The sequence below is a fragment of the Halictus rubicundus genome, chromosome 1 (genome assembly GCF_050948215.1).
Source record: "Halictus rubicundus isolate RS-2024b chromosome 1, iyHalRubi1_principal, whole genome shotgun sequence".
Lineage (NCBI taxonomy): Eukaryota > Metazoa > Arthropoda > Insecta > Hymenoptera > Halictidae > Halictus > Halictus rubicundus.
In genome coordinates this window covers 15,713,389-15,729,325 of record NC_135149.1, presented here as the reverse complement: position 1 = coordinate 15,729,325, position 15,937 = coordinate 15,713,389, and the positions used below count along the sequence as shown (strand labels likewise).

At 54.9% G+C, this 15,937-nt stretch overlaps 2 protein-coding genes across 3 annotated transcripts in view; one reads left to right on the top strand and one right to left on the bottom strand.

The window, feature by feature from the left end:
• The window catches only part of LOC143355023 (uncharacterized), a 29,103-nt gene extending 24,462 nt beyond the window's left edge, over positions 1 to 4,641 (bottom strand). Inside the window, exon 1 of the mRNA XM_076789464.1 lies at positions 4,524 to 4,641. The gene's annotated coding sequence lies outside the window, so the exon portion shown is untranslated. The remainder of the gene's footprint in view (positions 1 to 4,523) is intronic.
• A 363-nt stretch (positions 4,642 to 5,004) lies between these two features.
• Tio (zinc finger domain-containing protein tiptop) overlaps positions 5,005 to 15,937 on the top strand; it is a 73,857-nt gene continuing 62,924 nt past the window's right edge. The window contains exons 1-2 of one of the 2 annotated variants that reach the window (XM_076789445.1): positions 5,005 to 5,424; positions 6,516 to 7,334. Coding sequence is in view for 1 of the 2 variants with exons in the window: in XM_076789448.1 (XP_076645563.1) it covers positions 7,295 to 7,334 (40 nt within the window). In the remaining variant the exon portion in view is untranslated. Of the gene's footprint in view, positions 5,425 to 6,417; positions 7,335 to 15,937 lie in introns of those variants that run through there. The other variant, XM_076789448.1, reaches the window with a different exon arrangement.

The following is a 15,937-nucleotide window of genomic DNA, read 5'->3' as shown; positions in this document are numbered from 1 at the left end:
TTGGTTAGGTTAGGAACGCGGCAAGTTTATCGAGGTCGTAAACTTTCAACGAGCGCGAAAATACGCGCGCGCTACGGGGGAAGAACGTTAAAGTACGATCGCGCGCGCGTCTCTCGTCTCGTACCGCCGGCTCTTTCCTCCGGGCATCGATGTTTTAGACGAAAGATACCCGGAACGACGTATCGTTCGCTCGAAATAATGCATCGGGAGCCATCGCGAAGGATCCGTGGACTTTGATCGGTATGAAAAAAAGCAGGTGCTAGAGCGAGCTCGTAGCTCGTATCGAGCGATCAGACCGTGGGGGGTTCGCCTGCGATTTATCCGCGTTAAAACATCGACGAAATTATTTTGAAACGAGTCGCGTCTGGTCGGCAGCGAACTTCTTCGTCCGGTACCGAATTCTACTAATCGTCGACCGCCTTCTACTCGACAAGAGAGCTCGAGCTATTTTCGAAACTACGAAGGTTGCGTCGTTTTCGGGAGGGATCGTTCCGCATTACCCCCTCGGACGATAGGAGCCTTCCTGCCTGTTCTTCCTGCGGCATGCCTGGTGCTTTTACTCGATCTCGCCAGCTTTTACTCGCTTTCCCTCGTCTTCCGTCGCAAACACGAAACCCGAATTTTCAAAAGAGCCGGACGAGTGCCGTCCTCGGTTTTCCTGTTGCGCAACCTCTCCTCTCCTCTCCGCCCCTCTCCACTCCTCTTCGGAGAGCGGAGAGTGAAACGTTTCTCGGTTCGCACCGAAACGTCCCAGGTATCGGTCAAACGATATAAATCAACGAGCCTCTCTTCCAAACAGCCTTCTTCCGAGGGAACGATCCGGACAGCGACCAAATATTCGGCGAGACCGATCGTCGTTCGGAATAATTTTGTACGGCGAATTTTTTGCCAGGACGCGATGGATACCGACGAATACGACGAAACGAAACACCGATACTAAATCTATTTTCACGTGCTCGTTCGTGCGTGAACATCCTCCGCGACAGAACGACGCGTCTGTGGTCTTACGATTCGTCTTGTTTATCCGCGGACTCGGTTCTAAAAGCGAAAAAGAACACGCGCGATTCCTCGACATCTTGCATACCGAAAGAATTCGAACGGACTCGCTCCGTTCGGAATTTCGTCTCGTCATCGGACGAGTTCGTCCAATTATTCGATCTGTTATTCGTTTCGAGCAAATCGAGCAAATGGCGTTCCAACGAAAGCGAGTCGACACGAAAACGAGAGGGGATCGAGTACCGATCGAATCACCGATACGCGAAACCGTGTTCGAGACGAGTTTTCGATCAGGAAAAAAGACGGCTCGGTGCCGTGATCGAATTATCCGAAGAAGCGACATCGAAGAAACGATTCGACGATGTTCTACCGGCGAGGCGCAGCGTCGCATCTTCGGCGAGCACGTATGGAAATTTCGGAAGGTCGCGGAATCGTCGTAAGATCGATGGTGCCGGTGCAATAGATAGTCGAGGAAAGCGACGCGCGGCACTTTATTTTACGAGGTGCACTTATTTCGGGTCTCGCGGGGAGCTGACGGTACAAAACGAGCAAACGTATACAATGGACTTGTGCGCTGACCCACATTGTCGTTGCATAACGGGACATCTTTCGAAATATTCGCAAGTTTAGTGCCTCCGGTCTCGTCGACCGACGACGGGAACGCTCGTAAAAGGAACCCCCGCAGTCACCGAGAGACACAAACGCAACTGACGCGAACCACGCGCGCACCAAACCGTTTTTCGGCTCTACGTTCGCGATACCGCCCGCCTCTCTCGATGTCTCTCGGTCCGGCGACAAATTCAAAAGTCGTGCGAACGAAGGAAAAAAGTAACGAAAAAACAAACAGACTTATCGCTCGGACGAAACTTAATTCGCCGAAGTAAATTAAGAAATCGCGGCTTCTTTGCGGGACCCGACGACGGCGGTCGCCAACCAAAATCCGGCCAATCGAAAACGCCTCGTCGTTAGACACATGTGCGCAACCCTGTGCGGCAGCATCGCAAGTTTTTGCCTAAACTTTTGCAAGGTGGAACGATTCTCGATGGCGCGTCGCGATAAGTTGGAATCTTCTCGAACGCGCGGGCTCTAGAAACGGGGAGAGAAGATACAGCTACCGGTAAAACCACTCGATGGGAACGTCACCTAATAAACGATCTCGTAAACGTCGGGCCGCGAATGTCGCCGGCGTTGAATTGGCCTGACGCGCGTAGAAACGACACGATCGCTTCGCGACCCCAGAACAAAAACGGCGCCGCAATCGTCGAAATAAAATACTCTTTATGACAGTCGCTGCCGCCGCCGCCACCTCTCCGAAGCCCCGCCACCATTGGCGTAAAACTCGAGCGTGACGATCGTCGCGGATACTCGGCGTGTCTCGAGGAAATTCCTTCGAGGAGGAGAGACGGTTCGAACGCGCGTTACTAAATTCGAAGCGGAACGCTTCGAAATATTGCGTGCCGTTCTGCCAATCGTTCCCATTGCCGGCGTTGTTGCGAATATTTACGTACGAAACGTTGACGCGGCTGCGTGTTTCACCGCGTACCCCTCCTCTGCACGGATCGTTTCGCGCGCGCGAGAATTTCTCGTCTCCGATCGAAACCAAAGAACATCCGGTATTCGCGTCACGAGCCCGTCTCTCGCGGCCGGTGTCTACGATTTTAAATAACGATGAATGATTAACGAAAGAATTCCACGATATTGTAGCGAATCGAGTTGCCGGAGCCGGTGAGTCACCGGCACGGCCCCGAGAATCGACGCATTTCTATATACGCATACGATTCAATGGATTTCACGGATCGAATCGATTCGGCCGGAGGTTTCGGCGAATCGAACGGAGACGTTATCGCAAAACCAAACGGGCTCGACACGACGTCGATGCGTCCATGGCAAGCGCAGCAGCGAGTCTTCGCTTCGTTCCGACGATTCCGATGACTTTCGAGCGACCAAACGAATATTCCGTCTCGATCAAACGTTTCGCTTCAACGAAAACCAATCGCTGCGAAACTTGTTTAAAAAAAGAAAAAAAAGAAAAGAAAAAACAGGAAGAAGAAGGACTCACTAGGATCGTATATAGCGAAGCCCGCAAAACGTACCGGGGGATGGTTCTCACGAAGGACGAACGGTGAGCTGGCAGTAAATCGGGAGTCGGTGCAGTTTTAATTGACAGGAATGTTTAGCGGTAATGAACGCAAGGTGGAAGGAACCGGATAAGTACGAGGTAGGAGTAGAAGAGAGCCACCGCGACGACCACGATACCAACGCCAACGCCAACGCCAACGACAGCAACGATCGACAACGACAGCTACAGCTACAGCTACAGCTACAGCGACAGCGGTAGCGATGGTAGCGTAGCGGTGGCGGTGGCGGCGGCGGCGGTAGTGACAGTGGCAGTGGCAGCGACGACGACGACGGCGGCGGCGGCGGCGGCGGCGACGACGACGACGAAGGCAGCGGTGGCGGTGGCAGCGGCGGGGGCAGCGCGCACGTTCCACACCGTGGGCGTCGCCATCGCGTTCCTACCACGACGGCAGGGGTGTTCTATGACGCTATAGATCATGCGGGCTCCGCCTGGTAGGCGGGCACAACCTGGTAGTTGGTACGCCGGTGCCCCTCTTCCCGCGGCTCCGCCGGCCTTGCCAGCGCCACCATCGGTGCCCGCCAAAACGAGCTCCGCTCACCGACTATCCACAAACTGACCGACTCGTATCCTTCGACCTCCATTCGATTCTTTTCCAACTCGAATCTTCGCCCGAAATTATCGTAAACCAGTCCGCCGCGCGTAACGCTCGTCCCCTACCCTTATGACGAATCGAAAACTTGCCCGGGAAACACCGATACTCTCGCGAATTCGACGATCGTTGCCTCGCCACTCTACTCTCGTGTTCATTGAAATATCGCGTCTCTCTTCGGTTCTTTCCATGACAATTTTATAATTCCGAACGTCAAAGACGTTCTAATCGTGGACCGCAGATCCCCGCTTATTCGCTCCGCGATTCACGACGACGATCGCGCATTTCCGATCGGCACAATGCCCGGCTCGTTCGCGTTTCTTTGCTGGTCGTTCGCCTCAGGACAATTAGAAGACTTTCGTCCGAGGACAGTGAACGATCGGATAGAATCGTGGGGAAAAAAGTAGATTTTATACCCCCAGGAGACCGTCGATCGAAACGCGACCGTAGCGCTATCGACGATTCGTCCCGATCTCGTTCGACATAAAACTTTTCCGAACCAGCTTTCCGAATAACACGTACTTATGTATATGTGTACGCGTTGACTCAAAGATAAAGGTTCTCGCACGCGTCGACGCTTTGGCCGGTCGATACCGGTGGAACGATAGAGTCGCGTTCCACGAAAAACTCTCGGACAGAATCGGCCTAAACGTTCGAACTCGAAATCAAAGTTTTCGTACGCGATTTTGAGGTTAGCTTCTAATATCGCGGGATATCGAGGTAGCTGGACGATTGCTCGGCATTGAAACGTTATCGCGCGTATCTCGTTAGGATTCGCTATCGTTGGTGCACACTTACCGCAATTCGGGGGGTGTCCGATGGCTCGGAGGGACGAAAATGTCGAGAAACTCGCAAGTGTTGCTCCGCGTCGCCGTAGTACGGTGGAACGAGACCGCCGGCTGCCAGCGCCTCTCGCGGCGAAAAGAAAAGTTGCCGTACCAGCACGGCTCTGTTCTGTTGCCCCCTCTCGCGCGATTTACCGGGGCCGACGAGGTTCAGGGCCCCGCCCCCTTTTTCGACCACCTCTTGCGCGCGCGAGCGCAACTTCAGTCCCCCGGGCCCATCGACGAACTTTCGATCGTTCTTATCCGGTCTCGTCGTTTTCGCGCTTTGTACTTTTCGTCCGGGTGAAAATCGAGGTGAAAATCGTTTCGAGGCGGAACGAGCTCGCGGGGACCACCGGACGGACGATCGTCGCGAATACGGATGACCGGGAGGAATCGACGATCAGGAAAACCGATTTTCGCCTGTCCGGATCCGGTTCGCTCCGTTTCCACGGTGCCCCGACGATCGTTTCGTTCGGGGACGCTGTCTTTCCTCGCAGCCTCGCGATCGGGCATCGTTTCGTTCGTTTCGCTCTCGTCTCGTCCCGTCTCGTCCCATCTCGTGCAATCTCGTCCCGTCTCGTCTCGTTCGATCGGATTCTCGCGAAGCACAGGTATCTGCGTTTACGCGAACGCAAATCGTGCAACATCGCGAAGGAAGAAACGGCGAAAGAGACGGAACGAGTGCGCGAGAGGCAAAGGAGAGCAAGGAAGAGCGGGCAAGCGAGGAAACGAGAACGAGCGGAGGAGACGAGAGGGAAAGAGGACTACTACTCCTGGGGCCCCCCCACCATGCGGGCTGCCGCCGCGACGCCAGTCCGTAGTCAGTCAGCGCTGGACCGCCGCCCGCTCGATTTCGCGATCCACGAACGACGGTAGCCACCACTTCCACCTCCGCCTCCTCCTCCACCTTCGCTTCTTTTCTCTCTATCTTGTTCTCGTTTCTTGCCTTCTACCCTTGCATTTTATCTCCCCCCCTTCCCCCTCCCACTCTCTCTCTCTCTCTCTCTCTCTCTCTCTCTCTCTCTCGCTCCTTCTCTATCGGTTTCTCTGTGTGTTGCGCGTACACGCTATCGCTGCCTCTTTCTCTCGCTCGGGTTCCTCGTATCTATCCGTCTATCGAACAGTTCGCTTGTATCTTTCTCGATTTTTTCTTCCATCGTATCGGTCTCTGTTCCTTTGTGACTGTGGTTTCACCCTTGCGCATTCAATCGGCATCCCAGCATCGCACGCTCGGGGACACGCGCGTAAACGCGATCGCTCGCTAGTTTCGCCTCGCTCTTCTTGCTCTCTCGCTCTCTTTCTTTCCCTCTCTCTCTCTCTCTCTCTCTTGTCACGGGATACGTCTCTCCTCTCGTCTCTCTCCCCCTGTTTCTCGGTTTCTTTCGTTTTCTTCTCCGCAACGAGCTTTCGGTAGCCCCGTACACGTACGGCGGAGTGTCGTGCGCGCGTCTCGAGTGGATGCAAGGCGTCGTCGCGAGGCACGCGTTCCCGAAGCCGAAAAGCCCGATCTCCTCCCGCGATCGACGAGATCCAGGGTCGTAGGTACGCGAGGATCGAACGCTCCGAGATCATCGACTCGTTCCTCCGTGCTCGCGTAATCGTACGTTCGTATAATCGCGTGATCGCGAAACTCGCACAGTCGCGGAAAACCCGGAGAGCGTCGAGGATCGCGTCGCGCCGCACCGTGACGACACGACACGACACCGTGATCCAGGCAAGCGTCGTTGATCGCCTGCACCAACTTCCAAGTGATCATCGGAATCCAAGTGTCGATGCTCCGATTCGGATCGTGCCGGATTCGGTCTCCGGGTTGTGCGGACGGAGGAACGAACTGCTTTTGGAACGTGCCGGAATTTTCCTCGCGACGCGCCTCGCCTCGCCTCGCCTCGCCTCGCCACGCGACTTCCGCAAAATGCATCGCGGTCTTTCTTCATCTTGAATGTATATCTTGAATCCTTCGTAGGTGCGGCCGATATACGTATATCCGATCCGACCGATGATCGTTGCTCGAACGAGCTTGCGTCCCCCGGCCCGACGATTTTTAAAGAGTGAACCGCACACCGAGTCGCAGTCCGTGCCATCGAACGACCTACGCCACCGATGTGATCGTTCCAAGTGATTTGGTTGCCTCTAGCCGCCGTACAACCGCGCATGGATCACGACAAAGTCGAAGATTTCGCCGACCGTTTCGCAAGTGCTACACCACCAGTGCGACACCACGCACCACCGGTCCGATTCTCCGGACACGATAGAATCTTTCGAGATTCTCGAGCCAGTCGACGGAGCCGATTCACGGAAATCGCGAGGCCTTACGCTCCGTTCGATTCCGCATTATTGTATACGATAGCCTGTAGCACAGTGTTCTCTCACGACCAGTCCCGTCTATTTGGTTGGTTCGCACCTATCTAGGTGCGGCTGCTTCCGATCCCGACCAGAGAGACGAGATAACGATGTCGCCACCGATCCTGGGAAGACCGACGACAAACGGATCCGGCGAACTCGCGATGAGGTAGTCAGTGCTCGTTGGACACGTGCAAGTGGGTGACTTTGTGTGCGCGGTGCTGGAGCTGGGAACCGGAAAACTTGAAACACTGCTTCCCGCGGCGCGGAAGATCAATCTAGGATCTTCCTGCAGCATTTTCAAGGACCACCGTCACATGTTTGGGATCCGATTCGAGGCTGCGTCTAAGGAGCAGAGACCTGGAGCCCGCACAGATAAGCGAACATCTCCGCAGGACGCAGATGCCCCGAAGAAAACAGCACGCTCCGCAACGTATGAAATGTGAGTCGGAACAATTTCAATCGTTTCGCCGATACCCGCGTCGAATTGGCAAAGATCGATCCTCGACGATCCGCGCATTCCCTTTGCCGCGATCGTGCCGCGACGACCGGCGAGCAACAAAAAAAAAAAAAACCCCGAAAAGCAAAGCCAGGCGAAACTTGCGGGCTCGTTGTGACGATTGTCGTCGAGGTTCAATCATTGTCCGTTGTCTAACTCTCGACAGACCCTGTGGGTACCTACGTGTGTACCCAGATACGGGCGCGAACACGTACGTTCGTTGTGCGATCAAGTTATTGTTACAAGTACAAGATATTTGAAGCGCGCGCGCGTTAAACTCCCTTACGCGTTGAACGAGTCAACGCTACTCTTCCATCTTGGTCCAAGGAAATTTCAACGATTCTGTGTACGCGATCTGCCCGAACGTGCCTCGTTGATCGCTCCATTCGTTGCATTACCGCGGAATCGACGTAATATTTCCCGCCTAACGGAAAAATCGAATTTTCTTTGACCGTGTGCTTCGCGGCGAAAGAAAAAAGAACCGGTTGTTTTCCTCTGCGACGGAGCGATTAGAACGCGCGAAAAGAAGCGAGATAGTGCGGCCGATAATATCGCGGGGCATCGTAACCGGTCGATTCGAATCGAATCGAATCGAAACGGACGTGAAAAATTTGTAAATATTGGTGAAAGAACGGCCGTGAAACGGCAAGAGGAACCCTGGGTTTGAAAGGTTGATGCGCGCCATGCTGCTTTTCCCACGTGGGGAAGCCATGAGGCGTAAACAAACTCGCCCCTGGTGGAGGACGCCATCTTGGTGAAGTTCTGCCGGAAACATTTACAATTCACTCAACTTGCCCTACCGAAACTCGGCCAAGCGCCGATAAATCTCGTTGTGCGCGCGCGCGCGGATGCTCGCCGCGTACATAAATCCACGGCAGTCTACGGAGTTTCGGCGCCGTAAACGCCACAGTTTTTCGCCAGCTTCCGCGGTGGTAGACGCGTCCGAGCTGCCGAACGTGTTCAACCTTCCGCCGTCGTTTTCTAAGAGAAATCGCGCTAATTTCTCCGATTCTCGACATGTATTCTCGATGTTCTCCATGTTCTCGAAGAGGCACGGTGCAAACGACGCCGATCCGAGTATTCGGAGGTTCCCAAGATTCCGGAGGTGGCACGCGACCAAACTGCAACGAACCGATATACAGCGAAAGTAGTCGCGCAACACTTGACGAACAAGAAAATCTGTTCGGCTGCTCGATTAGCGTATCTCTCGCGCTAATTTCTCCAGTTAATTTACAATGTCTCGGTGAAAGGATCCGTGTATCGTGCACGCGGGTACACACGCAGCACGCAGCACGCATACAAGCTCGCAGTACGTACGAATCGATCTTCCGTCTATCGAGAATTACGTTTGCGCTGCCATTGCTATTCCGAGGAAGTTAATCAACGGTATATTACCGGAGAAAGATTGCTGCCACGGCAGCCTGTCGTCGTTGAAAAATTCTTGATAAAATATCGACGACGTCCGTCCACGCGTACAGGAACCGTACAGGAACGGCGAGAATCGAATGCAGCGGAGACAGGTTTGGATGTTGCTTCGTTCGTCGGATCGATTACGCGTCGAACGATCAGCTTCGAAAGAATCGAAATTTCTCCGCCATGCTTGCCATGCCGCGCCGCGCCGAGCGAGACGCGCGCGAACGCGTCCACCGGACCGCGCGATTCGTCGGGTTTTCCTTTTCGGTTCGCCAGACGATCGCGGATTCGAAAGCGCGTTAGACTAACGCGTCGGGTATTTGTCAGGAAATTCGTAGGCTGGCGCAACAGGTGCAGTTTAGGGGCATCTTCTCGTCTCGGTATCCGAAAAAGCAACCTCGTCTGCAATTCGATCCAGAGGTGGTACCTTTCGATCGGACCGTCAAGTTGGTCGCGTTCCGAGATACATTCTCGAAAAGATAAGGAGAAAATACGGTGGCGTTCGAGATCGACCTCGTCCTCCGCGACGCAAGAGTTCTCCTCGGCAAAAGTACTGTATCGACAACCTCGTTCTTCCACCTTTCGACCGTCTTTCCGCAAGTCGAGAGAAGAAGAGTTTATTGCGGCCATCGGCACGTACAATTAGCAACATTTGGCAAAACGGTCGAGCGAGTTTATGGAACGCGTTGAACGCGCAGCTGTTTTTGAGAAAGTCGTTGCTCGTCTTGGCGAACGATTTTTTGTTATGGCACGTATCGGCTACTGGACTTTCTCACTTTCGATCTTGTCCGAGCGATCAGCAAGCCAGTTCGTCTAGCGACACGCGGATTTTGCATTGCATCGAATAAAGAATTGTTTGTATCCTGTCAAGATATCAGAGAGCACGCGGAATTTGATTCTCTTATCGAATTCTGCAAAAGACCTTACAATTTCTCAGAAGTTGGAGAGGTGAGGCAAAGTATCCTCTATCGGTCTATACTATACTGTACTATACTGTAGGAAACCGGCGCGGCGATTATAATAACGCGTCGACGGGTCTGAATCGGAGTAGAGGATCTCGAGTTGGCCACCGTCCGTTTTGTGCGCGTTTCTCCGTAACTCCGTGATCCACCGCTCCATTCATAAAGCAGGAAAAGTGCTTTGAGTCTGCGCACGCGCGTCGAAACGGCCGCCGTTCGTCTTTGCTACCAGATATTTTCGGAGGTCCGGAATTATAAAGCCAGCACGCCACTATATCGTCTTGTCCGCGAACGCCACGAGACTCGACGCTAGATTCACCGAAACCGGGATAACCGGACGGAAATGATCAATTCGCCGACAGACGCGCGCCTCATTTATTCAACGTTGAACTACTTCGGCTCCGATTATCGATAGCTCTGCGTGGTTGTCGCTATACGGGGGAAGTATTTCGGTTCTCGTTTCGCGATTATTTCGAACGCGTAGATCCATCGATCCATTCGCTCGCATCCGAATTCGTTCGCAACTAATTGTAGAGACAGAGGTCCGAGTTCGCAGCATCCGAGTCAGAGCAGCGGCCCGGCCATGACCATCGGTTTTTTAAAAAGGCCCAGACCTTGAACGGACGAAACGGAGAACACGTTTTTCCCATAGACTTAGCCGTTGCCGGCTGGGGTCGGGCCGCAAACTGCACAGGAAAAAATTTACGACGAGTCGCAACGTTCTGGAAAGGACGCGGCAGGACACGCGCGGCACACAGACCCACGGATACCTGCTGCTCGCAGGCAGGGTGAAATTTCACTGACTAACCCGGTAAAAACCTTCGGTGATCCGTGCCAGCCTACGCCCATTGCGCAAAACTTTCACCTCAAACAATGCCGACACATTTTTGGGTCCCGAAGGCTGGCTCGTCTAAACGTCGTAAATCCTTCAACCCCGAGGAAAAGGAAGGCGGCGGTGGGGACAGCTTTTCTCGCAAGCTGTTGCAAGGAATACCGGAACACTGGAAAACTGGAAAACACGAAACCGGCATATGCTGCGCCCTCGAACCGAACAACGGACCGAACAACGAACGCGCGGCCTTCCGACGACCCTCCCCGTTCTCCACGCATCGCCTAAAAATCACGATCGGCCGACAACCGAGTTTCCGTCGAATCGACGGGATCTCGATGGATCGACGACGCGCGCAAACAGGCTTTCGACGCGCAACGAATTATCCATGCGTGAAAGATACGAAGCCGAGATTTCCGCGTTGCGCGCGTACATCGAATCAGCTTTCTAATCGGCTACCATTATTTCCGGTGACCATGATTTACACGCGATATCGCATCGACGAGCAAATATGCCAAAAGCAGTATATCTGGAGATAAATGAGACGCTTTGCCGACGAGTCTCGTTGCTTTCGTGTTTCGGTCTTTGGCCGCGGCGATATTTCTCGAACTAACTTTTGAATTCGCTCGAGTACGCGAACGACTAAGCATGACAGATGCTCGCTCGTACAAGAATGCGTACCGCGAAAATAAATATTCCGCAATTTTTTCGTTGCGCCGCGCCGCTTACGGTTTACGATTGCCGCGATTCGGCCGCGTCGCGGCACCGGCGTTCGCGACTTTATCGACGTTGGTTGTTCTTCCCTTGTGCCTTTCGACTGTAGCAGCCGCGTTCTTGTTTTTCTTTTTCATTTACGGGAAAATCTCCGACGCGGCTGTCGTCTTCTCTTCTATCGCTGAGCGAATCATTTAACTCGAAGGGAGTTTTCATCGCGAGTAAAACGCGGGAGCGCGAGCGAACGATCTCGCCTCCTCTCACCCTATTTTCGATGCTCGTAAAACCGGCGTCACTGTATCCGACTGATCCGTCTCCCGATTTATACCGCTGCGAGAGACACGTTGCTTGAAACTAGCGCCTGCTGCCCTGCCGGATCCTTCTCCGCGCCCCATTCTCTAAGCGGCGCTAATAAATTAGCTGGAGAAAAAGACGCCGGTACGACAGATGCCCGATGGCTGCCATAAAGGAACTGCCACGGAACCGCTCGCGGGTAGTGGCAACACATCAAAGAGCATCCGTATCGTCTCGATCCGCGGTACCCTTCTGTCCGTTGTTTTACGTTTACCGGTGGATTTGTTGCTCCTCTCGGTTTGCCCGACAAACAATCGAACGAGATTCCGCATTCTACGCGTCTGCAGCCGTTCCGCACTTGAGAACGTATCCGTGACGCGCGTCCATGCTTACCAAGGAGACGAGACGGGACCGGTAGGGAGATTATAATTTAAATAGCAAAGAATCATTCGCGCAGGATGTACATTCCGCGGGGACGAAAAAAAGGGATAGAGAAACGGGGAAGAGCGGTGGCCGTGCCGAAACTCGAGGAGCTTGGAATCATCGAGGGGATCGTTCTTACGAATTCCTTTTCTAAATTCTCTTTGCGCCATTCGGCACGGCGCGGCGACGCGGCGTCGATCGGGATCGGAGATCGCAACGCAACAGTGCGGTGCGGTGCGGTGCGGCGTGTCCTCGCAGCGGCGACACGCCGTGCCACTCGAAAACGAACTGTATGTACCGCTGCTGTAAGGCGCGGAACGGAGCGGGTTCAAGCAGTATGGAGCGGTATGGAGCGGCGCGGCGCGGCGCAGCGCGGCGTCGAACGTGCCGGCACGCTTAAGTGACTTTCGGTGTTTGGCCTTTGCGCGCGGCGAGTGCCTTTTGCCTTTGCGACAACGCTCGCTTTGCGGCTAGGTTCGCGAACAAGCAGGCGGAGGCGGTAGTGCGTTTGACCTCTTCCTCCTTCGTCTCCGGTTTGGCCATTCCCCTCACGCACCGGCCACCCCCGTCGAGCCACGCCACGACACGCCAAACCACGTCGCACCGTACCGCGTCTTTTCCTCTTCTCCGCTTCTTACCTCTCCCCGAATTCCCTCGAGACGCTCCGCGTACAGCACCCAACTATCCGTGCGCGCACGGATAACTAAATCGCAATGCGGCCCGCGGCCCGCGTACCGCGACCAAAGGGAGATGACCGGCTTTTGATTCGTGTTCGGGCAAGAGCGGGACACGGCGATGACGGTGATTCGTAAAGAGGGTGCGAACAGAGTGGAAGATGGAAGGAGAAAGCTGGAAGCGAAGCGGAGGAAATTCTGGTCGTCAACGTTCGTCGGAAAACAAACTCGGTGGACGTCGGATGAACGCAAAGTCTCTCTTTCTCTCTCTCTCTCGCTGCTTCCCGAATTGCGCGTTGCATGGACGAAAAATATTTGATCGCGCGCCTCGTAAAACCTTCTCGGTCGTGGTTCGCGAGCCATCGAAACTGTCCAAGTTGTTCCGTTATCGATCGAGAGAAACGCGTCGAACGCAAACGATCGCGCGCCCCTCATTAAGAGGAACGATCGTTCCCGTAAAAATTCTGGAAAGTACCGAGACTTCCGTAACCGGAAGACAGAAGTTTGCCCCGTCTTCGATAGGAAGTTGGATGGAATGCCGAGCCAAAACTCGTAAATGTACACGCGGAATTCGTAGAGCGAGACTGTACAGCGGGGGGACGTAAGGATGGAGAAGGGAGGAGGAGGGTAGCGAATGAAAGGGACGGGAAGGGAAGGGAAGGGAAGGAAAGGATGCACACGCGCGCGCACTCTTTTTCGGTGTGCGACTGTCGGGTACGAGGAAAGTACGACGGTAGGAAAGGGGGATCACGACGGTATCGCGGTACAGTGGCCAAGCTATTCGGCCGTGCACGTACAATCTAGGTACTGTTTCGCAACGAGAAGGCCCCGTAGGGGAAGTAAGCAGTATCTCTCGAGTTTCCCTCGTGGCCCCTCGGTCCTCCGTCCTTCGTCCTCCGGTCGCCGCGATCTTTCTACATCCTCTCCCTCGAGTCTACTAGAGCTCGCCGCTTCATCCACCCTGACACCCGCGACCCTCCACGATACTCTCCACTGTCGACCGTAGAAGGGAAGATCGTAGTGGGGTTTTCTCCGTTCGTCCGTAGGTCCGTCCGGCCGTATCGTCTCGTCTCGTCTCGTCTCGTCTCGTCCCGTCTCGTTTCGTTTCGTTTCGTTTCGTCTCGTCTCGACTCGACTCGACTCGTCTCGTCTCGCGTGACGGCCTCGTCAGCCGTCAGCCAAGCTCCGTCCGGATCGATACGCTTGCCACCCTTACGACCCCAACTTCCTCCACCTTCTCCTGTGAAAAGCAATGCACCTACCATCCGCACCCCTCACCATCGCCATCACCTACCCACCCTACTCTCTATCCCTGCTCGCGTCTCCTCTCGTCTCCTCTCGTCTCCGCCGCGCGAACCTTCCTTTTCCCCTGACCCCCGTACCAGCGACTCTCTCTCTCTCTCTCTCTCGCGCGCGCTCTCCGGCACTCCGTCTCGCTCGCTCTTTCCCCTGTTCCTCCTTCTGCTCCTTCTCCGGCTGCTGCCTCCTGCCAGCAACCAGAGTCTAGTTGAGTCGAGTTGAGCCACCGGCCGGGTCAGAAGACGTCTGCTGCCCGGGCGAGCGACAGCTACCACCCTCCCATTCAAACACCCACCTCCGACCACCCGATTTTACCACCTCTTCCTCCTCGTCCTCGTCCTCCTCTACTACCACCTCCTCCACCTCCTCCGCCTCGTCCTCCACCTTCGACCGACCGTCCACCCACCCCTCGACCTACTCCACGACTCCATTCTACCGCGACGTGCCGCGAGATGGACAGCTTCGCCTCACCGTCGAATCCGCACTCGAAACTCGCTCACCCTTCTGTATCGTTCGCGTAAACGGTACGTGAAACGGTGGTGGTGGTGGTGGTGATGGTGGTAGTGGTGAACGCGCCACGGTCCCCTTCGTCAACCACTACCACCTTCACCGGTTCGCTACTACCACCACCGTTCTCAACTTTCTCCCTCTGCCTCCTTCCGCGACGCTTCTTCGTTCTCGTAACGCTGCATCGTTGCTGCTCTTACCACGGTTGCCCCCGTGTCCTTTGCACCCCTCGCGAGACACCCTATCTTCGGTCCACACTTTTCACGAAAGAGTATTCTCCGAACATCGAACGAATCGAACAAATCGAACGTACCGGACGTTTACGCGCGACAGAAACCGTCGTCCTGACACGGAACGGTCACCGGTAACCTGTGCCGGACAGCGACGATGCGCGACCCCCTTCTTGTCTAGAAACACTTGGCCCCGTCTGGAGCAGCGTATCCGTCTCGCTCGCGAGACGATCCCGAGGAGAATTTTTCACGTTGCGAACGACCCCGATGTCGCGGCGAAACGCGCGCAACGCGCAAAACCCTCAAAACTCGCTGGAATAAGTAATCGCGACGATTACCAGTTTCCAACTTTGTCCTTAGTTCGGTTCGCCGGAGTGGCTCTCCGGTGTACCCGGCCAAAGATCCCTCGTAACGATTCATTAGTAGTCGAGAGTCAATCGAAGATTAATTAATCGTTAGGATTCGAGAACCAATTAAAGTTTCCTCGACAACAAATCCGTCTGGCCGCGAGCACCGTTAAAGATTTCGATTTGTTTCCCCGTGCTTTCCCGAACTCAGTCTCTCTCGAGTCTTCGGTCGGCTACAGCTACAGCCACAGCTACAGGCTACGGGCGCGTCCGCGTCGTTTGCTCCGTAGTCGAACGAATTAAAAACGCGGCATTTCACGTTCGCATTGAATCGTCTGGAGACAACCGGGCCGGGATCAATCGGTCAGCTTCGACTCTGCTCGGCTCGAGCGCTGCCACGAAATTCTCGTACGTTATCGCAGCGCGGGTTTGATGGCTCGGTGAATCACGATGAACCGGAGCGGGGCGACTCGAAACGGCGAAACGAATAAGCGAGCGGAAGAGAACGAGCGAACGAGTGAAACGAATGAAACGAAACGGAAGGCGAACGGAGGTGTAGCCAGGGGAAAGAACGGAAGATATTTGGCACCGTGTCAGATCGCCGCACTTGTCGCTCCTCTCGCCAGAAAGAAGGTGGACGTAGCGAGTCAGGGTGGGCGAAGAAAGCGGGGAACGAACGGATGGAAAGGGGAAGTGGTAGATCAGCGAGTGTCTGCAGCGACAGTAACGACAGGTCGACGTCGCGCTCTCCTCCGCCGTCTCGCCTCGTCGCCTCGTCGCCTCGCCGCCTTTGCCTCGCCACCGCGATAGCCGCCTCTCTCGCCTTCCGTCCTCCGTCCTCCGTCGACGAAGCTCGA